The sequence below is a fragment of the Aspergillus flavus genome, chromosome 7 (assembly GCF_009017415.1).
Source record: "Aspergillus flavus chromosome 7, complete sequence".
In the NCBI taxonomy this organism is placed as follows: Eukaryota; Fungi; Ascomycota; class Eurotiomycetes; order Eurotiales; family Aspergillaceae; genus Aspergillus; species Aspergillus flavus.
In genome coordinates, this window is record NC_092404.1 from 2842473 (window position 1) to 2865454 (window position 22982).

General features: G+C 48.8%; 6 protein-coding genes and 2 non-coding genes across 8 annotated transcripts; 3 read left to right on the forward strand and 5 right to left on the reverse strand.

Moving 5' to 3' along the window:
• Positions 1-816: 816 nt before the first annotated feature.
• F9C07_13405 (uncharacterized protein) lies at positions 817-1384 on the reverse strand (the record flags this gene model as incomplete). The annotated part of the gene is made up of 3 exons (XM_071507996.1): positions 817-1010; positions 1202-1261; positions 1330-1384. 3 exons carry the CDS (start codon positions 1382-1384, stop codon positions 817-819), a joined length of 309 nt encoding a protein of 102 aa, XP_071367122.1.
• Positions 1385-3946: 2562 nt separating this feature from the next.
• F9C07_13404 (uncharacterized protein) lies at positions 3947-5224 on the reverse strand (the record flags this gene model as incomplete). Its single annotated transcript, XM_041294987.1, has 2 exons — positions 3947-4124; positions 4185-5224. 2 exons carry the CDS (start codon positions 5222-5224, stop codon positions 3947-3949), a joined length of 1218 nt encoding a protein of 405 aa, XP_041150666.1.
• Positions 5225-6102: 878 nt separating this feature from the next.
• On the forward strand, positions 6103-6348 carry F9C07_13403 (uncharacterized protein; the record flags this gene model as incomplete). Its single annotated transcript, XM_071507994.1, has 2 exons — positions 6103-6207; positions 6295-6348. The coding sequence occupies 2 exons, from the start codon at positions 6103-6105 to the stop codon at positions 6346-6348; spliced, it is 159 nt and encodes a 52-aa protein (XP_071367123.1).
• Positions 6349-9067: 2719 nt separating this feature from the next.
• Positions 9068-9140, forward strand: F9C07_t79. The gene has a single exon. It is a non-coding gene; the product is annotated as a tRNA-Ala (tRNA).
• Positions 9141-9520: 380 nt separating this feature from the next.
• F9C07_t80 lies at positions 9521-9593 on the reverse strand. The gene has a single exon. It is a non-coding gene; the product is annotated as a tRNA-Ala (tRNA).
• Positions 9594-10695: 1102 nt separating this feature from the next.
• Positions 10696-12026, reverse strand: F9C07_13402 (R3H-associated N-terminal domain-containing protein; the record flags this gene model as incomplete). The annotated part of the gene is made up of 3 exons (XM_041294988.1): positions 10696-10909; positions 10970-11486; positions 11606-12026. 3 exons carry the CDS (start codon positions 12024-12026, stop codon positions 10696-10698), a joined length of 1152 nt encoding a protein of 383 aa, XP_041150667.1.
• An 832-nt stretch (positions 12027-12858) lies between these two features.
• On the forward strand, positions 12859-15508 carry F9C07_2281241 (putative aminopeptidase). The gene is made up of 3 exons (XM_041294977.2): positions 12859-14166; positions 14223-14969; positions 15029-15508. The coding sequence occupies exons 1-3, from the start codon at positions 13984-13986 to the stop codon at positions 15260-15262; spliced, it is 1164 nt and encodes a 387-aa protein (XP_041150668.1). The 5' UTR covers positions 12859-13983; the 3' UTR covers positions 15263-15508.
• On the reverse strand, positions 15509-21781 carry F9C07_2147054 (polyketide synthase module). The gene is made up of 2 exons (XM_071509210.1): positions 15756-21781; positions 15509-15697 (listed from the first exon to the last, which is right to left on the reverse strand). Exon 1 carries the CDS (start codon positions 21102-21104, stop codon positions 15804-15806), a length of 5301 nt encoding a protein of 1766 aa, XP_071367124.1. The 5' UTR covers positions 21105-21781; the 3' UTR covers positions 15509-15697; positions 15756-15803.
• Positions 21782-22982: the final 1201 nt, after the last annotated feature.

Genomic DNA, 22982 nt, shown 5'->3' on the forward strand with positions numbered 1-22982 from the left:
TGCCGTTGTGGTTATTTTCCGCGAGTAACAGACACGGAGGAAGCTGGGATGCAAAAAAAAAAAAAAAAAAAATTGAGGAAAGAAAGCGCGTATCTGTAGAGTACGACGAATGAAGAAAAAAAATCAAATTTGTTTGTTGTTCGTCATAATGTAGAACCTGATCTGATCTGATCTGATCTGTCTGTCTGTCTGTCTGTCTGTTTGTCTGTTTGTCTGTCTGTCGTTAAATATAATCGTGCCACAATACCCGTACGCAACCTGGACCGTTTGTATAATAGACAAGGGAAAAAAGTGATAAGGAAGAGCTAAATCAGAGTAAGAAGAGGAGGAAGAAGAAGAAAAGGAGAAAGAAGAAGTAGAAGAAGAAGAGGAAGAGGAAGAAGGAAGAAAAATAATACCAGCACGCTCAAACATGACAGTCAACTGGACCATCGTCTGAGAAAGCTTGCACCCAAAAAGAGAAAGAACGAAAGTCAACAGGGCAACTGAATTTGCAAGCATTCTTGTGCCCAGAGTCGTAACACCACAGGGGAAAAGGCAATATCTGCATCCATAGATTCTGTGTCCCTAATCGTACCCCCCACCTCGGTGTTGCCAGAATGTCTGTACTGTAAAATCAGAGACGCATAGGTCGACAGCTGGGAATGTTGTACACGTCTGCGAAACCCGAGTAAACGGCGGCAATTCGAAGAGCGTTTTCGAAGCGAAGAGGAAAAGGAAGGGAGAAGGAGAAGCAAAAACCGGAATTAACGGCAAGATCGAAGCATCGTCAAAAGAGAAGGAAGTTACAGCCACCCAGAAAACCAGGAGTGTCGCTCAGCGAGGCGGGCAAACATACATTTGGCCCGGGTAACTGGTGTTATTACGGGACGGCTGTGGACTGAGTACATTCAGGGCTTTTTCGGCAGCATCCTCTTTGGCATTATTGACGTAATTGCCGTCGTACCAGAATTGAGCCGGATACTGCCTCCCTTGGACAGAGGCGACGCAGGTCCAAGCCGTGCGACCACCTGAGGAGAAAAAGTGACAACCCCGTTAGTGTATGGTACCACTGAGTTTCGATTGCAAAAGTCGGTGAAGTCGACTCCACTCTGTGCGTGCCGAGACAGTATTCGACAACAAAGAGGGCTTTCTCATACTAGCAGAATACAACGGCGGAGAGGGGTATAAGAGAAAGGAAACGGAAGGACAGGGATCATACCTCGTCGTTCGGTGTAGATGTTAAATAGGGGTGCGTCGAGTTTATGGTTCTTGCAGTGGGCTTGTCGGCGACCATTAGCATCTGGAAATGATATCCTCTCGAGGGAATTGCTGCAAAGTGGGGCATACCTTTAAGTTGGTCCTGCCAACTTGTCCGAGGAGCACTCGCACTATTTGCTGACATATTGTATCGCGGTTCTCTTGTCAGAGGGACGGAGCACGTTTTGCAGAGTTGAACTCTTGGGCTCTTCTCCAAGAAACGAAACACTGGTTCTCTCTCAAGAAGCTGATCAGAGGTCACGGGTCAGGGTGGAGTGCGGGTTGCCTTTGCGCAAGAAACGGAGATACGTGAAGGAAGAATGAAACCAATTGACTTGTTGGAAAACTTTTTCCTGCTTTCCCCTCTTGTTAAACAGTTGACCTTTTTTATCTTCTTGTCAATCCAAACAGTCTCAATAGATATGGGAGGCGGGGAGACATATAAACTGTGGGCCATGCTTTTTTTTAAGAAAAAAAATTAGGAGGGAAAAAAAAAGGAAAAAAAAAAAATCCCCCCTCCAAAGCGTCACTGTGCAAGACAGTTTTTGGCGTGACAAACACGGAACCTAATCAATAAACCTAACAGGCAGGCTTATGCATGTCGCTGTGGGCATGGCACAGCGTCAGCAAATTTCCCCCCCTCCTTATCCTCCACTTAAGAAGCGCCAGTTGCATGGAGAACATGCGGATCATCTTGAGGCTGCAAGCTGGAACGGCCCGGCGCACGCCGACTGAGAATGTACCCTTGAAGAAACGCCAGAATACCAGGATAGAAGGCCACTAGTCTCCACACACGCCAGATCCATGGACTGACGCAAAGGCCCAGCGAGACACTTGTTGTACAAAAGCGACGTGCCACTTCCGATACGTTGGACAACTCAGAGCCCTTCATCTGTTCCCGGGTTATGCCATGGTGGCCATTGAATCTGTTACCTTTTTTGTTTCCCTTGTCCGGTAAACTGTGTTTTACCATCGGGTACAAACCAGCCGTTTGCCTCATGAAAGCTCCCTCAGAAAGGGAGGGACAAAAAAACCTCTTTCTGGAACGAATGGGTGGTGGAGGGGTATGGTCCCAGGTCGTTGCCCAAAAGCGGAGAGGGGGGCCCATAGGATAAAAAAGCAACGAATTGAAAGCAGGATCAGTTCATGTCAACTGGGTATTTGAGCCACTCATAGAGCTAAAGGCGGGACCACAGGCCACAGTGCCAGCTCATCAATGACTTAATCAGGAATCGGAAACGGCTCAGGAAAAGAAAGAAAAAAAAAATCCCGTCCGTTCCTCAGCCCTGCGCTAAACAGTCATAGACCGGGCCGCTGTGCATGAACAATTGCTCTCCAGGAGGGGGGTTGCGAGCTCACAAGAGACCACCGACTCGCGATATCAATATCACGGTAGCAAGAGCCGGTTCAACAGTTGACCAACGCGTACATGGTCTATCTGCGGGAAGCACAAGCGGCCAGCGAAGAAGGAATTGGGTCTGAATGTACCAGTCCAATCCCGGTGGAGAAAGGGCCATGATTCGCTGCATTCTTCTGGCACCGTGTTGTTGGGCATACATACGTGCATCTGTTCATTTCCCACGGTTGCGTCCACTATTGACATGAAAGTTGCAGCCGAACGAAGTTATGGAACAACAAATAGAAATCAGACGTGAATAAATAATTCCTCAAGGCGGCACGTCCGCACCTCAGGAACCTGCATGAAAAGGAGGCGCGATTGATAATCGGCGTCAACGGGGAAGGGTGAAGCGCATCCACGAATCCTCTGGAAGCCGTTGATTCGCGCGGCACCAATGTTTGGGACGAGCCTCGATCTGCCCCGCATCGGCCTCATCGACAAGCTTAATTGATCTCTGTCCACTCCCACGGGTAGCGAAAGGCTAGAACCCTCGTCCAGAATTCCTTTCACCCAAGTCCAGCGCTAACTCGAGCTTCCGTGTCTTCCGCGGCGTCCATGCTGGTCCAATCAATCCGGTCCCCGTAGCAATCGCCCAATTCAGAATATCGTACTTCATTGCCCCCTCCTCTTGTGTCCCGAGGCCAACACCATGGGGGCCTGACTCGCTCCAGCACAGACAGGAGGACAAGTCAGGAAGCGTTAAAAGGACCATGGCAGCAACTTGTACGAAACGACTAACCGTTAGGTTCATGTGTAGATGCATATCTCCCAACCCCGACACGCATGAACGCTAGGGATGGAGCCACCAAAGGGGGAATAATAGCCATACATGCTGTTGATATTCCAAGAATAGCTATTTCGGGAGAAGAAAGAATCAAAGTTTAAGTAAGTTAATCACAGGGAACAAGCATAAAGAAAGACGAAATGCACAAGCGAGGTTGAAAACCCAAATCCAATCACAGAAACCTCCCATTCGCTTTGGAATGCAGACTACAAGTTAAAATCACGCCGCTTTGAGTTTTCATTGCCGCCCAATCATGCTCATGACAAAAATACACCGGGATATCAACCCAAAACCAAGTATTCCAAGAAGAGAAAATGAGGAGAAGCGAAACATGGCAAAAGAGGAAAAAGGAAAACGAAAAGGACTATTTTCGTGTCATATGCAAACTCATCAAGATCATCAGTAATATTGGCATCAATCAAAAAGCGAATACAGTAAGTGCCTCCTTTCCGGCTGACATGGCACCAACACGTCATGGCTACCACCACGGCTCTCCTCCCCCGGGGCCATGTGTTACTCGGGGCTTATGCTGAGCCTCGTCGATGGAACACCTCACTCAGGAGCCGTCGAGGCCCCATGAACTCCATACTCCGGGTGAGTGAGGAGCGCACGGGGGACATGAGCTGGCCATGTTTCCTGGAGTGCCACCGGCGACGAATAGAGTCATCAACTAAGACCATCAATCCTGTAACCACGATCATACTAGACTTTGGGTTAGTAACCGTTCACGGCTCATTTTTGGCTCCACGAAGAATCACTTACTCGGCAACATCTGGCATCTTTTCATACACAGAATCCTCGCTGATCCACATGGACGATGGCGGAACCCAACCACCCTTGGCCTGCTCCTCTACAGCTTCCATTGGAGTCAAGATTTCAGGTATCAGGTGGGCGATGGTCTTGGATGTCCGCAGGTCAATCAGATGAAAAGCGACCTCCTGCAGGTCTCCATCTCTTCGGTGTTCTCGCCGCCACTGGTATCTTGTACACCAATATTCGAACTCATATCGCTTAGACAAGCCGGCACCACGTCTTTTGATCTCGACGTGAGCGTAATTTGAGAATTCCAGCATGATCGTGTCAGCCAGAGGTTGGTCGCGACTGTCCTGGCCATCAAAGTCCTCGTCGTCCTCCTTAACCGACTTCTGACCCAGGTCCTGCCGCTTACGCTTGGAACTATGCGTCGAATGGTCGCCATTCGAGCCTGGGCGTAAGCCGGCTAATGCACTGCTCAAAGATCGTTGGAATCCTGGCCGCTTGTTTGGGCCTCCGGACGATATCGGTCTTCGTGCTGAGTGACACACCTCGCGCTCGGAATTGCGACAGTAGCGGCGAAACGAAAAGTCTCTTGAGTACAAATCGTACATGCGGAGATGAAAAAGTATAACGGCCTGCTGATAGCCATCTCTCCGTGGCGCCAGGGTGTGCACACAAAGGTTCATGTTCCCATCGAGGGTCGTATCATCATGCCCGATAAGCAGCCGTCGCGAAGATGGGAACAACTTCCCAAAAGTGGAGGAATTCGAGGGAATCGCATCCGAAGGGAAAATATCTGACTCGGCCCCGCGAGTAACCACCTCATAGCGCGGCTTCTTCGGTAGTTCGTCGTCGTGGTTCGTCGAGGCGTAGGTCGATACTGAATCTTTCGGGTCCATGTTCTCTCTCCGCTTTGATGTGGGCCGCTCGCTATAGATCGTAGGGGCAGTGCTTTTCGAACGATCGGAAGCATCACTGTAAGTGGAGCTCGAACTTCCTCCCGTCCGCGCACTGTGCTGTCGCGACGATACACTGTAAGACCCCATGGTGGTGTTGAGTCAATGCGGAGACACAGTCTGTAGTGGAATGAGAAATATCACCGGTGGACAATGCCGCTTTAATTTAGTTGCACGGCAGGTCCGGTCAGGTCAGGGCAGGGGGGGTGTGCAGTAATGTAGTCGGGAAGGGTTTGTCGTTGCGATGGGAATGAAATAAAGAAGAAGATAATAAAAAGCGGGTTAGATCAAAACGAAACGAGATGATTCATCAATATGTACTCCAGATGGCAAGGCCCATTCCAGTGGCTGATAGCTATTACTCAGATTGGGTATATGACCTATCAATCAAAGACGGGGGATCGCCTAGGGCTCACACCGAATACCGACAACACGAGGCAGCGTTAACTTCCCAACGATCAACAGGAGAAGGGTGATGCGGTCATACGATAAGGAGTTCGGTGGAAAGGAGGCACGGAATCAAGCAACCCAACGAAGGAATAATATCATCATCAAGTAAGGTGATCAGAAGGAGGGGATTGTCAAGGGAGGGGTCAGTGTACATAGCAGATGACGCCAAGCGGACACTCCAGAAGCCCGGGTCTGCGATTCAAGGAACGACTGGGAAATTAGCAACGTACACGACGAGGCGGGGCCTAGAGACAAGGTATGCGCGTGGCGCAGGGAGTTGAGTTGAAACAGTGGGAGGGCAACGAAAGAGAATGGATCAAAGGGTTGGATGTGGTGGAAACGGAGCGAGCCACGTTGCTGACGCTTTTTAGTTCCTCAAGGTTGGAGAGCACTGTTGATCAATGATGCCTTACTATTGTTCAATTATTTACTTACGCTACATCTAGCGGAGAATAAAAAAATCTTAATTTTTTATTTGATTTCAATCTTTCTCTCTCTTTCTTTTTGATTCCCAAAGTATGAGAAATGGGGAGAAGAAGAGGAAGAGAACAATTCACCGGTCACAAAGAATGAGACACAACGGTCACTCGGATGCAAACGAACGGTTGATTGTCTACCTCACTGTACTAATGACTAATCCTGCACATCTTTTAGTTGTTTAGTCGGTACAGTACCTTAAAAATTCAAAGAAAACGAAAATCGAATTCTAGATGGCATGTGTCTATTGGATGGATGATCTCATCGCCTCATCTAAGGAATGTTAAACTCTCCAAGGATCAAAACTCAGCCATGGAAGTTTTCTATTTACTACAACCAGAACTCGATAGGGTTGCGAGAGCCCTCATTTATGGCGACTAAATATAGTGACTTATCAATGAATCATGGCGATGTTGCACTGAACATGGAAACATGTAATAAAATAAAAAAAAGAAAAAGAAAAGAAAACATGAACCCCGCACAATTGGATCTCTTGGACGCCCGAATACCCGATCTATCAACTCCGTACTATGGAAACAAATCCATAGATAACGATAACAATAATAATAATACTAATACTAATAATAATAAAACTCACAATAATAACAACGCTGCCTAACCCCCACTATTTACTGTTGGAAAACACCAGCCTGACCGGGGAACGAAAATGGGTTGCAACCGATTCTTTCCCAGATCTACCTTTAGGCCGACAATTATTGATTGACCTTTCTCACCGACCACTAATTGAGATCATTCTGAGTAAGACGGCAGTAAAATTGGTTCAATCCATGTAAGGGATCGTGACCATTGGCAATGGCCGTGTGGCTTGCGATATTCTCCGACCCACCAACTGAAGAGACCCTAACACGGAGTATTCCGGGAGATCGCTTGTTGGCCACGGCTGTATATCCACCACATATATTCTCCTCCCTTCATAAGAATGCCAGGATGATGGATTGCATGATGCGTTTCGAGATCTTCTGACCAGAAAGACGCCCCTGCAGTTCTCTCCTGTGCCTCCGACCACCCGTTTCACATGCAGTGCAGGACGGGAAAGCGATACCGTTGTCGTATCACTGGGGAAACCTTCACGGTCATGCATCTCGTTCCTATCGGATAATAACCATTGTCCTTTCAAATTACTGTACCTTACCACGGAGATTGCCTCTTGGGAAATACTGACACGCAACAACCATACCGGGGAACTTACAACTAGGGCAGTTACAGTACCAGGGAAACCCACTGGGGCCTTTTCGGATCGGACCGAAGCCAAGTCAGTGCTTCTACATCATTAGTAACGGCAAACTCTCCATAGTTACCACGGTGTTGGATGGCAATCACAGCTCCTCATTGATTTGTTCTATCTTTTGTTCTTTCTGTTTCTTCCTGAAGTTGCCGCTCGTCTTGCCTAGTCCAAGTCAGGCCTGACAAGGCATTCGTGCCGGTAGTAACCTAGGTTCAATGACGAGAAGTCCAAGGTATGTACATATGTACTATGACTCTAGAGTACCTACTTTCCTGATCAGAGCGAAGTATCCTGTTTGATGGAACCCGCTCGTGCGTATGACGCAATGAAGATGTACTACAACAGACTTCCAACCACCTTGACTGATATCATTACGGTAGCTGGCTAGTAAGGAGACCGATCGCCTGGTCTCATAAGAATTGCCGGGGGACCTTTGATCTCTACCTTATCTTTCGTAAACTGGATGCCACGGCTAGCCTGGCGCTCATATAAGAACAAACGCTATTCCGGCAAAATGACGGAGATTTTTAAATACTCCATAGAACGAGCCACATCCCGCCAATGATAGCCTGTGATCTCTACGGAGATTCTAGGCCTGCTCTGGAAGCCCCATAGTAGATAATACTGTACATTATTTCCTGGTTTGAGAGGTCACGAGCCGTGTGCAACCAGACACGGAGCATTCTGATTTACATTATCGAAGAATAACTTATCCAATCGTCACAGTCACGACAGCTCGAGTGGCATTGACAGGATGGATGGGATACTACTTGAAGAGTGTCCAACGTCAGGTTCAACTTCCCTCGTATGTACAATTCTGTAGTCCTGGTCGACTGCGGCTGACAGACGATACTAGTATCCGGGGAACTAGGAAAAAATCAAAAATAAAGACAGAAGAACAGTGGTTGTCACACTAGGTGACGACAGCAGGCATACCCTTGTCAGCCAAGGTCTGCTGTGGGTGTGAACACTTTCAACTTCCGCTTCTAGATCGGATATAGTTCAGGAGGCAAGGGGAGGTTGGCAGATGGTGGCAACAAATAGACCGGTCTAGAGATGCATGAGCGCCTTGGGTGCGATAACAACCTCAATTTAAGTTCATGCAGTGGATATCATAACCGGTGGGTAGTAGTTCTTTGACTACCTATCTAAGTACTATTACCTCACACCAATCCCTTGGCAGGCTTCACGCAAGGACCTAGATCATGATTCACCTAAAAAAAGGTCTACCTGGTCAGCCCAAGTAGAGAGAAAGCAGGGCTGGCATTTGCGCTTGGGATCTATGCGGTTGTTGTACATGTCTTTTGAGATCACTATTGTCCAAAGGGTTCTTGTTTTGCTGGGTCAATTTTCTTGTGCGAATGAAGAAAGAACAGAACCACCAGGCATGGGTACGTACCTAGTACAGGATGCATCTGTGTGTCGATCATCATCAATCATGCAATCTACAAGCTGTCTTTCACAGGAAGTGACTAGTAACATTGAACATGAAATACTCGAAAAAAGAATGGGAACGTTGATTGGTGTGCAGGCAAAGAGAATAGGTTCTGGTCAGCTTCGCAAGGAATACAACAGGTTACATGGCTGTAAGATGCATTGGAATGCGTACTGGGATGCATGTCATTCGAACCATATGAATATGATGTATACCCTACTTACGGAGTAGACATGCGATGCAATGCCAACAACATAGTAGGACGATATACTGGTAGGTGGTAGTCTGCTTATACCATAGTTATGCTTAATTATATAAGCACAAAGGGCTTGTAGCTCAGTGGTAGTAGCGCTCGCTTTGCATGCGAGAGGTCAGGGGTTCAATCCCCCTCGAGTCCACGATTTTTTTGTAAGTATTTATTTTTTCATGTTTGTTTATCCTACCCGACATTTGTACTTCTCTTGTTTATTTCCGCAATACTCTGTCTGCCTTTTCTCTCTCCATTTCTGTATCCTCCACTGGCATCCATTTAGAATCCACAATAGGGCCGCTTACTGCATATGTGTAGGGAAAGACATTGACATTCTTACAGTAAAGCGTGTAGAGTGACTCTATACAATGATCGTCTCCTCAAATCCCAAAAAATTTGCGCAATGAATGACCGGTGTCGATGATGCGTTTATGCTCCGTAGGCTACCTGATTTGCGAGCTGTGTTGACACGCTCATTGATTGTCCTCACTTCGGTCAGAGAAAGAGGTGGACGACAAAAAAAAGATGTGGACTCGAGGGGGATTGAACCCCTGACCTCTCGCATGCAAAGCGAGCGCTACTACCACTGAGCTACAAGCCCTATTGACGGTTCTTTTAGGGCAAAGTTGAAACTGTGAAGGCTTAATAATATAAGCACTCTTCACACGTCTATCTCCATTGTAATTAGGAGATACCCATCTCGTTTTCGTACAGACAAAGTCGTCTGATAATTCTGTGGTATGTATCAAATGGTATCATCTCTTCAGCAATCTGTTCACCGGTGTCAGGTCATGAATTTGCTAGTAATCGAGACGGTATGTCCTGTGTAGTCCGTATGCGCGATGATATATTTCCGGTTTACCCCAGGAAATCGCTCACTAAACTGGGGAATCTGTTTGTATCAACCAAGCAGTACATGGTTATCGGTGAAATATTAAATTGGATCCGAACATGAGCAACTCTATTATACCTACCCAAACATACAGACATCGGAAATGATAAGAGTTCTTACCGAGACAACACAAGGCTTCAGTTCTCTCCGAGGGATAAACCCCATAAGTAACTGGAAGATGTTATACTACCACAGAGACAGATCCAAGCCGAACATAGGGTTACCGGCTATTGAGAACTATGTCTGAAATCTACTGAACCTCCAGGGCATAAGCTCTGTACTCGGGATAGAGTGTATGACCAACTCGTGCCCATGACAACAACACCTTGACTTGGACATAGGCAAAGGCACATCCAGATGCGCACCATAGCAGTCACACCCAAACATGATGCGAATACAGAGCACACAGCGAAGTGGGATGGGCCATCAAATGCCCTGTAGTGTGTCGGCAACGTCTCGAAGGATTATCCTGGCACCTCATGGTATGAGCTCTAGATATGAGGACTCCCTAAGCAGTAGCTTAGGCCAGGCATGTAGGATACTACAAACACCCAGCCATATGGGATGGGGAGAGCGCTGGTGATGGCTACTGGGTAATGTGGGATAGGCATGTACTCCAGAGCAGGCACTGATCCCCATATCACAGATCGACGTCGATTTGTCTATCTTACGCCTAAACCGCGTTTAGATACAACCCACCAAGCCCAAACTCTAATCCCTAAGCCTGGAATAACCAAGGCAACGCCAATCATTTACCAATAACAGGGATCTAAAAATTTACAACAAGAAGAGGGCTTTCTACCCTACAAGCTCATACCTGCGTCCACAGAGGCTGCGGGAGAGCATCGCCCGGTTGAATCATCGCCTCCTGACGGCAGGTAGGCTGGGTGGTTACAAGCCCAGCGCGACTTCCCGGAGCCGGAGGATAGAATCCAACGTATGCCTCGCGGCGGGCGGGTTCCCCCACAGTGACGGACCAAGTATGTAAGCCATAGTATGAGGCAATGGAGTGGACGAGCCAGCGACTAACAAAATGAACCGGTAAGCGTTGGACCATAAATGCAAGAGCAAAAGGCAAATCTTACCCAAACCCAGAGGCCCGATCATCTACTAGGCTCTCAAAGACCAACTTCTCCCCATCCCGTTCTCTGTTGGCATGCATTGCTTCCCGCATCTGTTGCAGCTTTTTCTTGCGTTCGGGAGAGTCGTGCATTTGTCCATTTCTACCCACAAACACAACTTCGTCCTCGGAGTCCTCGTCAGACGATCCTGGGGCGTCTGCTAGGCCATCCCTCTCGAGCAAGAGTTGTTTTTCGCCCCATCTCTGGATGAACTGTCGGATATCCTCCTCGATATCCTGAAGCATACCCCGTGCAGCACGCGCATGCTTCAGCTTGAGGCGGAGGTCCTTCGGAACACGATGCTTCTCACCCTTCGTGCCCTTTGCGGTCTGCCTTGACGAGGTGTGATCGATGTGTTTGTAATGGACGTCCCAGAGAGGAGCGAGGTAGTAAGGCATCGGGTCGTGTCGAGTGTACGTTGGCTCAACGGCCCAGTCCCTGGAAGATGGAGGTTCGGCCCAAGGGTTGTTCAGGAGGCGATCTTTTGTGAAGGGGCCCGTCAGTACAACACTGTCGAAGATGTTCGCCACTCGGGATTCGAGGTGCATAAAGTCGCGTAGAGCATTTTTTGGTAAACGCAACCAGTCGGTCAAGACGTACCGTTCTCCCAGCGTTGCCTGCGACGACTTCCATCCTTGCCCTTCAACAGCGCCTCGCGCCTCTTCAAACTATCACGACGGAGTGGTTCTCGGCGCCGGAAACTGACCGAAGGGACCTGCTGTGTCTGGGCAGAAGGCTGACCCAGGAGTTTGACCCTCGGAGCAGATGTATTCCCCGTGCTGGGGACCGGGTCATCCAGTGGAATTGATAGTGTAACCGTGGTCCCTCGCAAGGCACCGCGTGTGGAAGGGGACTCCGGACCAGCACGATGCTGGTCGGCCGCAGGAACGGAATCCGAGATGGTCAGATTTCCCAGATGCGCAGCCGCCTGTTCTGACCAAGCCGATATCGCCCGGGCTTGCTGCGGGGACAAAGTTCCCTGGGCATTCGATTGAGGACTCAACGTCGGGTGGATGGCCATCGCGCAAGACACGCTCGGAGTCTGGGGGTGATGAGTCGTGTAAAGGTTGGCGGAGAAAAACACGTAGAGGGTGTCGCGATTCCTATGGAGTCTACCTCCCGTATAGACAACTGCTGTAAGCGGAGTTGAGTAGAAGCGAAAAGGAGGAGAGGGCGGGGGGTGGTGAAGACTAGAAGGAGATAAGAGATATGGACCGGAGTCCTGGATCGTTTCGCGTCCCGGTCGCGTCCGGCGATTCTGGCTTCCAATTACGAGTTGAGTCACGATGGGGCACGAGTCCTGACAACTGGACCTAATTGGGTAAGGAGTCTCTAGCCCTAGCCCTAGGAAACTTTAACCGGGGTAAGGTTTCCCAATCAGGATTGATGAGACTACACGAGTCAGTGTGATTCATCCAGGATTGAATGTGAGTCGTATTATGAAGTCAACAATACTAACTAGTACCTTCAGTACAGTTATCTCATACTGGTCAGCCCTTTTGAGGTAAACCAATACTGGCTTCATGCGAGAGTCAATCCAATAAATTTCACAATTGCGGTGTGCAACGTAGCCAGGTCTGACAGGTCTGGTCATAGTATAAGATCCCCTTGCTGCTAGCATTATATTGACTGGACGGATGAATGCCGATATGATGCCCGGTTTTATGCTCTTCCCAAGTAGAATCCGACCCTGTCAACCGGGCATGAACTAGTACCTACTGTCATTTGAAGTGGGACTACAGGGCGCTATTCGGCGTTTTTCCAAGCTGGGAGGCTGCAGGAACAGCTCCTTCAGAACATGAGACAAATGAGAGTGTAAGCTCCATTAATACGGTTGCCTGATTCTGAAAGGCAGTTTTGAATGAATCGATACCTAGTACCTAGATCCTAGAATCCCCCCCTCTTTTTCTTTCTTTCTTTCTTTCTTTCTCTCTCGTTTTTATTCTTTTCCTTTGAGCGACTGAGCTTCTTCAGCCGAAGAAGAAATAAATGTCATAGTCAAGACCTGACAAGGCATAGTGGGCATTCCGGCGGAGATGACGGGGCCGACTGTGTACAGCCACTGTAAGCTCCTGTTATTTCCGACACGGTCGCAACGCGGGGTGAACCAAAAGATTATTAATAGCGTTTAAGTCTTGGCTGGTGGAGTCGGGCTTCACCCTGTGATGGCCTTGGTTTTGATTGACCAGGGAACTGCTGGTGTTTGTATGGACTACGCGACGTGGTTAAAGGAGGACCTGACAAAAATTGACTAGCAAACGAGGCTTGACCATCCAGTCGTTTCGAAAACGTCATTGCAGTCTCTTGTTTGTATGCCGTGACGAGCGTCAAGAATGGATACTACGTCGACAGATGTAGTTTGCGGTAGCATGTTGGTAAAGAAATAATACTTTTGGACCCTGCTCTTTCGACTCCACCAGAGCGGCTAATGTGCCTGCGCCTTCTGTCATTAAGTTTGGAGATTCTCAATTTAGGTGCCCTACTTTTTGTGCTACTAAATACTGCCTTGCCTTACCTGCTAGTCCATCTGATCCGGAACTTATAAGTATTCTACGATGTCATCCCACAAACGTGTCTCTGACGCATGAAAGATCCGAGATCCGTCTCTCGTGCTGCAATTTAATCGATCGAAGATTCAGCTATAAAACCCCAATCAAATCCCTCAAATCTCCGGTATCATTGTTGTTGTTTATCGGCACTTAGTTATAGGGTAGTAGTCAGCAGCGCGTGACTTGCACTCTGCTCTTGCTTATCATTTCCCCATTTCTCCAACTCCTGCACTCGATCATTTACATCACCGTTGGAGAGAGCGGGTACTTCCAGCACCCCCTTCACCGTCCATCGAATACTCCTCTGATCACATATTCTCTCCCATCCTGTCCCTTTCTCTGGTGACCCAGTCTTTCATCCTCTAACAATCAATCCCCCCCACTTGTTTTTGACGGTCCTTTTGCTGTGACAATCTCTTCGCATTAACTATGAAGATCCGAGCAGCCCTTGCGCTGAGCGCAACGGCATCGGGCGTTCTGGCCGCCGTAGTTCCACAGCAGGCACTGTTGAATAACCCCCAAATCCATCACGAAAATGAAAAATACCTTATAGAATTGGCACCTTATCAGACAAGATGGGTGACGGAAGAAGAAAAATGGGCTTTGAAATTGGTATATCTCCACGATTCGGTTCTGCGTTGCGGACGGTTCGGTTAACACTGGCTTAGGATGGTGTGAATTTCATTGACATCACCGAGGAACGAAACCCCGGGTTTTACCCCACACTGCACCAGGCTAGTAACGTCCGATATCCCACGAAGATGGAACATGTCGAGGAGGTTGTCGGCTTGACCCACCGCCTCACCAAGGCCAACATGGAGCGGGATCTGGAAAAGTTCACCTCCTTCCACACGCGCTACTACAAGTCCCAGACCGGAATCGAATCGGCGACGTGGCTCTACAATCAAGTCCAGACGGTGATCGAACAATCGGGGGCAGCGGAACATGGCGCGACCGTGGACCGGTTTGCCCATTCGTGGGGTCAGTTCAGCATTATAGCCCGCATTCCGGGTAAATCGAACAAGACGGTCGTATTAGGCGCCCACCAAGACAGTATCAACTTGTTCCTCCCGTCTATTCTGGCTGCCCCGGGAGCTGATGACGACGGCAGTGGAACGGTTACGATCTTGGAGGCGTTGCGTGGTCTGCTGCAGTCAGACACCGTGGCCCAAGGTAAGGCGCCGAATACGATTGAGTTCCACTGGTACTCGGCAGAGGAAGGTGGCATGCTGGGCTCTCAGGCTATCTTTTCTCAATACAAGCAAGAAAGACGCGACATCAAAGCTATGCTCCAGCAGGACATGACCGGTTACGTCCAGGGGGCTTTGAATGCTGGTCGTAAAGAAGCCGTGGGTATCATGATTGACTATGTTGATCGGGGCCTGACGCAATTCCTCAAAGATGTGGTTACTGCAGTAAGCCCTCCCAATCGCCCCACTTCCACTCATACGGGCTCGCTGACAATGTCTCCCAGTATTGCAATGTTGGGTATCTCGAGACGAAATGTGGCTACGCTTGCTCCGACCATACATCAGCAAGTAAATATGGCTACCCCTCGGCCATGGCTACCGAGGCGGAGATGGAGAACACCAACAAGAGGATCCACACCACCGATGACCGGATTAAATACCTAAGCTTTGACCATATGTTGGAACACGCGAAGTTAACTCTTGGCTTTGCTTATGAGTTAGCGTTCGCTTCGTTTTAATTTTGGACAATTTCTCTAATTCTTAATCTTGGGTTATGATTCACGACTTATTCCTAACAGCCAATGAGTGCAATAGCCTTAGAAGATTGAACTTCATCTACTAAATTACTTTTCAGGGTTAGTTAATGATTGTTGAGATATATGGTTAGGAGTATGATTTTCAAGAATGGATTGATGCTCTAATATACTCATTCGGTACACTACTACCGTACGTAGTCCTAATTTTTTAACATGCGACTGGATGCCAATTTCATTCAAGGCTTTATCACGTGTCTCATGTCGTTCCCCTCTGTACCACTCCATGAATGAACGTGAGAGTCTTCGTTGCAGTCAAATTATTTCTCACCATCATCATCATCGTCACTAGCGCTATAATCGCATAACAGACACCATTCTCGGCATTTCTGGGGATATATTTTCTAAGTGAAAGCTGAGGTATGTGGCTCAGTGCTAAATTTATTGGAGCAGTCAATTATCTCACAGGTCCTCCCAGCATGCCATATCAGATAACTTTTGTATCATGGTTAGACCAGATATCTCATTACTCTTTATCATTGGTTTTCTCCATTAACCACTTCACGATGTGGTCTATCGATGGATGACTCCAGGTAAGGTTCGGCGGGACTAACACCCCCAGACTCTTTTGCAATCGCCCACGTAAATGGACGGTCATCACGCTGTCCATCCCCATATTGCTCAGTGGCTCTTGGCTGGCCACCTCGTCGGTCTCCATCTGCAGCACGTTCGCGACACATTCTCGTACTTGCCTACTAAGAGAATCGAACCGGTCTGCAGGGTTTCGAGGCAGAGGAAGTAAATCGCTGGAAGCACTCAACGGGGGGGTTGGTGGAGGTGTGAGGATTGAGGAGATCTTATGTATAGCAATGTCGACGAGTAGCGGACTGGGAAGTGGTTCGTGTTTCTCCAATGCACGGCTCCGGAGTACCACAGCGTGATCAACGTCGTATTTGGAGACGTGCATCCAAGCCTGGAATGCCTCTTCCTGTGAAATGTCTGTAATTCCCTTGGTGGCCAGCTCTGCCCTAACGAACTCAGAGCCGGCCGCCATGCCTATTTCGCGCCAGCTCGTCCACTGCATGGCGATAGTGTTATCTCCCTGAGAGCGACGATAAGTTGCAAGAGCATCGAGAAATGCATTGCCGGATGCATACGACGCTTGCCCAGGGAAACCAAAGAATTGGCCACATGAGGAGAATAGAACCATGAAATCTACTGTTTTCGGCGGGAAGAGCATGTTCAAGGTGAGCGAACCTGCAATCTTTGGTGCGAGGACACGTTCAAAGGAATCTGGAGTGACAGACAGGACATGCTCATTGTGTAGAACCCCGGCCGCATGGACGACTCCCCGAATGGGAGGGAAGCACAGGTCATCGATGCGACTGGATAGTTGCGAGGCTGCGTCATGAGAAGATATGTCGATGGCAATTGCCTGAATAGTGGCTCCGCGAGACTCCATTGAAAGGATCTTTTTGATTATCGGTGCCAACGGGGAGGCTGAGTGGACAAGAGCGGCCCAGTTCTTGCGGCGGGGGAGTGCACGACGAGAGACTAGAATGATTCGGCGTGCTCCCTTCTGGACGAGGAAGTCTGCTGTTGCTAGGCCTAAGTCTCCCAGGCCGCCAGTGATCAAATAGGTCCCAGAAGGACAAGGAAGAAGCGAATCTTGTCCTGAAGGTGGCAGTGCTTTGGTGCGTGGTAATGGACGTAGACGTGCAACACGTGGAATACCGTCCGAGATCCGGACGATGTCCGCGTTCCGAACATACTTCATAATTGCCAATGGGAGTACTGGTATCTCCAAATCAATTAAGGCCCCCCAATTGTCGGGTACCTCTGATGAAATGATGCGTGAGAGCCCGTGCAAAGGCGCCTGGGCTAATGAGGTGGCGGTGTCGGCCTTTATCACACGTTGCGTGAGTACAAAGACCCTGACTGAAAGTGAGGAAGAGGAGATATATTTCATGATATTCACAAGATCAAAGGCATATTCCCGAGAGGCAGAAGAGATGTCATCGGGATTGGATACACACCCTGGGATATAGGTAACTATCGTGTCCTTCTGATGCAAGATGTCTTCACTCTCTGCAATTTTGGCCAGCTCTTCTGGAATGGTTAAAATGCTGACTGTTTGTGTTTCCCGATCTATAGAAGCTGCATACTCATTAGCCAGACCCTCGTCTCTTGAGATGAGAATAATATGGCTGATCGCCAGGGGGCTCTCGCTATAAGTGGCTGGCGGCCACGCCAACTGATGCACAAGGCCTTCCAGGCTGCCTGTGTCTTCGGGCGCGCCGCCAATTTCAGAAAATCTCATCGAGTTTACATGAAGCAGGACAGTCCCGCCCTCGTTGCAGATGCTGACATGTGCCGCATAATCGCTGCCTGTGGCTTTCTTGACATACAACCAGGCTATCTTAGGAGGTGGCTGTTCGACTAGGATTTTGACCTCCTTGACGTGGGCAGGCATTCGAAGGCAGGGGTTGTCGAAGAATAGTGTTGAAGCCACTGATGTTGCTGAGTCTAAAATTGGTGCCCATGAACCTTTATCCCAGGGTATCTCGCCACTGTCATTGTTGGGGCTCACATCGACCCGGGCGACCATCTCGTCCAAATCGCCGTGATGCTCAGTGACGACCCATGGGAAGCCCATGGCTGAGACCCCGACAGAAGCAAGGTAGTCGATGCTGAAGCTATCTTCTAACTTGTTGTTGATACGGGATTTGACTGCTTCGATGTCAATGTTCTGGGTGGTCGGTTGTTCATCCTGTTCTACAGCCCAGTAGCTGGTAGTATGTGTTAGCCAGCCACTGTCGCCTTCGGTGCGGCTGCCTTCGACAAGGCGGGAGCATAGCCGAGACTGATTCGATTGGACAACAAATTGAACCTCACGGGGCTCACTGGTAGCAACAGGCACACGCAAACTAAAGTTATACAGCACTTGAGCCCCAGTCCCTTGAAGAAAGGTGTTCATCAGGACTGCGGCCGGGATAATCTCACAGCCATGCACGGGATGGTTGCCTGGAAAGGGCTTTGTCTGTTCGTCAATCCTGGTTTCGTAGATGACCGTGTTATCACCCGCGATGATAGTTCTATGGCCGAGCAAATTATGTTTGTCGACGTCATGCATTCTGGTAGTGTGTTCAGATCGTGCATTGACCTGCTTGCATATTGGCCGGTGGTTCCAGGTCGTTGTAGGTACATTAGGGGCCCAGGCACCTTGCATATGCTGATTCCAGTCGATCTTAGCCCCTTGGCAATGAAGTTGAGCCATGCTATAAAGGATGGTTCTCTCAGCTGGTGTGTCACGCAACATAGTGTTGGTAACGGTAAAGTCCCCAACGCCAATATCGAGCAAGGTCTCCTCAATTGAATGGGAGACTATACGGTGTGAGGAAACCTCCAAGAAGAGTCTCATACCATCCTCTGCGGCCGCAGATATAGCTGAAGTTAGCTGCACTGGATTGACCATATTATCCAACCAATAGCGGATACCGCGATCCATGGTGCTGCGCGGATCACTTGCTGAGGTAGAATAGATTGCTACCTTTGACTGCGAGGGAGAAACATAGCCAACTAGGGCTTCTGCTAGAGGCTCCATAAGCTCACCTAGCATTGGATGATGAAACGCAATATCGGTGTCTACGTGGATTGTTTTGATGCCTTTGTTGTTCAGATTCAGAGCGAAAGCCTCGATCTCTTCCTTTGGTCCTGAGACAACGCACGAAGATGGAGACGAGTTGATTGCCACCACAAGGTTATTAACATTCTGGGTGCTGATCTCAATTGTAATTTGTTCAAGGGGGGCACAAACTAAAGCCATGCCGCCAGCTCCCATGAAACGACGGTAGAGCTTCGCACGCCGAGTGACAATGAGGGTGCCTTCAGCTGGAGTAATGCACCCTGCAGCGACTGACGCTGCAATCTCACCAACCGAGTGACCTATGACTGCACCGCAACTCACACCTAGGGAACGCAGCACCTCACTCAGCCCTATTTGCATGAGGTAGGTCAAAACTTGGACTTGGTCCGAGCCATTGAGTACTCCCATCTCCATGGCCTGAATGGCTGAGAAGCCCATCTCTTTCTGTACAAGTATATCGACTGATTCAATAACATCCCGAAAGACTCGATATTGAAGGAGGTCCTTGGCCATATCAGTCCATTGGGCGCCGTGGCCTGAGAACACCCACACCACAGGCCGGTCATCACCTTCTGGTTTTCCACCAGACGTGGTCCACTTTGTAGGCGTCTGGCAGGCAAACGCATTCAGCTTCTCAGCTGCATCATCATGGCTTTCGACGACAAACGCTGCCCGGTACTTATGGTGGCTTCGACGTGTTCCCAAGGTGGCTGCCACACACCTTAGATCATTTTGCTTTCCAACGGTGGACATCCACTCTGCTTGTGTGGCTGCCTGGGTTTCAAGTGACCTTCTCTGCGGTGATGAAAGAAGAAGAACCTGTGTTCCCTTCGGCCATTGTTCCTTTGAGTAAATGGCTGGACCTGTTTGGATGTACTTCTCAATGATTGCGTGAGAGACCGTACCTCCGTATCCATAGGAACATACGCCAGCACGGCGTGGATATCCCGAGCTAGGCCAGTCTTCAATATCTTGTACAACCTGTACCCCCTCGCTCCAGTTCACTCGGGTGTTTAGTGTCTTTAGATTGGCTTGAGGGGGTAGGATGCCTTTCTGTACAGACATGACCGCCTTAATGAAGCCAACAGCGCCTGCGCCTGCTTCAAGATGCCCAACGTTTGGCTTCACTGAACCAATGTAACATGGCTTATCCGGACTTCTACCCTTTCCATAAACAGCCGAGATGGCGGAGACTTCTGTTGGATCTCCAACTGGTGTCGAAGTCGCATGGGCCTCCACGTAATCGATGGTTGACGCGTCAACTCGAGCTACGTCTAGTGCCTTCCTCGCTACCAGCTCTTGCGCCTTCTGATTTGGGGCCATGATTCCATTTGTGCGCCCATCCTGAGCAACTGCTGTCCCTTTCAGGGTAGCTAGGATGTGGTCACCGTCCTTGACTGCTTCTGCCATGTTTTTCAGAATAACCACTGCGGCTCCTTCACCACGACCGTAACCGCTGGCTGCGTCATCAAACGAGTGGCAACGGCCATCGGATGATAAAGCACCGGCTTTATCAAGTACACTCGTTAAACCTGGGCCAAAAATCGCGTTTACTCCTCCTACAATGGCGACCTTGGACTCCCCACTCAGGATTGCCTGTCTTCCCAAATGAATGGCGACCAGTGAAGATGCGCAAGCAGCATCTACTGCAGTACTTGGACCCATCAGGTTCAAATGGTAAGATATTCGGTTGGCAACGCCACAATAAGCGGTTCCTATCCCCATCCATGGCTCCACGTGGGGCAAGTCTTCGAGGAGCAGCTTTCCATAATCATCAGAATTCACGCCCATGAAGACAGCAGCGTCGGACCCGGACAGGCTACTCAAAGGAATACCTGCATTCTCTAACGCTTCCCACGTCACTTCTAATACAAGGCGCTGTTGGGGATCCATCTGCTCCGCCTCCTTGGGCGAAATATTAAAAAAGCCTGCGTCAAAATTTTCTAAATTCTTCACGAAATAGCCCCGACGGGGCACTTTACCGATACTCCTTGCGTTCTGTGCGTTCTGCTGGTATGGCTCCCACCGCATTCTAGGTATCTCACTTGAGGCGTCGACTTTTTGGAGGATTGACCGCCACAATTCTTCAGGGGTGTTATTGTTCCCGGGTAGACGACATCCCATACCCACCACCGCGACATCGTGTGGACTATCCTGAAAGACTTTAGCACACCAATCCATAATGATCCGTTTATCCGATAGGAAGAGTTCTCACGTTGGCCTCCATCTTGACTCCTGTTATAGCACTTGGAAACAAAAGGAACGTTGCAATGATCGGCCAACCTAATATATACAGTGATGCCCTGGGCTGGTGCCAGTGTTTGTTCAAAAGTAAAGCTCCTAGGTGATGGACCGCGTATTGATGAGCGCAAGGAATGCTGAATAAGGGTCGTGAAACTATTCTTGCAACATTATATATATGGTGTAAGCCTTGACCGAGTTGTGTGTCTGAAAGCCCCACTGTTTGTCGTGGGACACAGCTCAGCGGTGCAAGAGATTTAACAAGCTAGTGGAATGAGTTTCGTGCCAACTGAGTCTCCTAGCATCATTAAGCTGCTACCTCCTTGCCACCTGGCGCGAGAACATTTACTACTCACGAGTTAAGGTTTATCTTAAAGTTCGCATGATCTAGAATCTTGGAAGCAGGGCGGATCTACCTAGCATGAACAAGAAACCGCTATGCATTGGAATGCATGCGGCTTTGGCTTTTGCTTTTGTCCCTGGCTCCAATTGGAACTGCCAGGACATAGACTATAGTTGACACAGGGCCAATGGAACATTCGTGATATAGGTCATATGAACCAGAAGAAAAAAGGTAAAAAAAAAAAAAAAAAAAAAAAAAAAAACCAAACAGAACCCAAGTGAAACCCGCACTAAGCCAGTTTATTTCCTTGATTGTACCTCACCGACAGTGAGTCATCCCTTTCCGATACTTACACAGGCTAACAAAGCAGTCACCGAGAACAAGAGGCCAGGCATAGATCGAATTTCAATCATGCAGGGCGATAGAAACGGAATAAAGAAGAAGGTCTGACAGATGCGACGTGCCCTCCATGTAGCTCAAGTAAGAGGACTGGCCACGGTATGTCTCGGTCATGATCAGCCTAGCTGACAGTCGTGCATCATTGTAGTACACGGTTCATATGATTGCAAGACCCACGCTCCTCGGATACGTGTCAGGCAGCCATAGATCCATACTAAAGGCCACGGAAAAGGAGGAGGAGGAGGAGGAGGAGGAGGAGGAGGAGTAGTAGTATAATAATCCTCGAAAGGGTCTCTTAGTAGCTCCTGTATACTCAAGAAAGGATACCACCGACCTAGTTCGGGTGCAGATAGTTGTTTTAGTTACTTCAAACAACCCATGCGATCTGTCGTGATCTCCGTCCAGCCGTCTACCTAAGGTGGAAGGGCTAAGATGGGTTCCAAGTCATCAGCGTGGAGCATTCGGTGGGGATAATCTAGTGTATGCATCATTACGTGAAAAGAGAAGGGAATTTCAAATCCTCCAGGGTACTTTAGATTCGAACTTTATGCTAGGCCTAAGCTGCATAATCCTTTCTTTGTTGCGTATGCTGGCCATCGCTTTTGATCAGGCAGCAAAAGACCACCAACGATGTATTCATCGTGTAACTCGAAACACAGAAAAAAAGAACGACGAAGGAAGGGAGAATCAGATGATAAAAAAGACAACAGGAAACAAAGAAAAGAGCACGGACCACCTATATTATTGCAAAGTGAGCCACTGATAGTTAATTGCGTCTATGCACAAGGAACCCTGGCAGCATACGTCGAGAACCTTCCCTTGCCAAATATTCGTGGAAACTCTTACCGGATTACGCAGTGGAACAGGGGCAATGCAGGCCTCGTGTACAGGCATCTAGATCAATAATTAGACCAAGAGAGGAGTATGTGGAGGAGGGACTTTTACTAGTTGTCCTGTACCTAAGGAGACCACTACCACTAGTACGAAGTACGGAGCCGCTAGGTTATGCATGGGTCATGCGCTATGTGTCGGTCGAGCTTGCTCTCTTTTTGGTCTGGTTTCGCCTCCTCAAACTT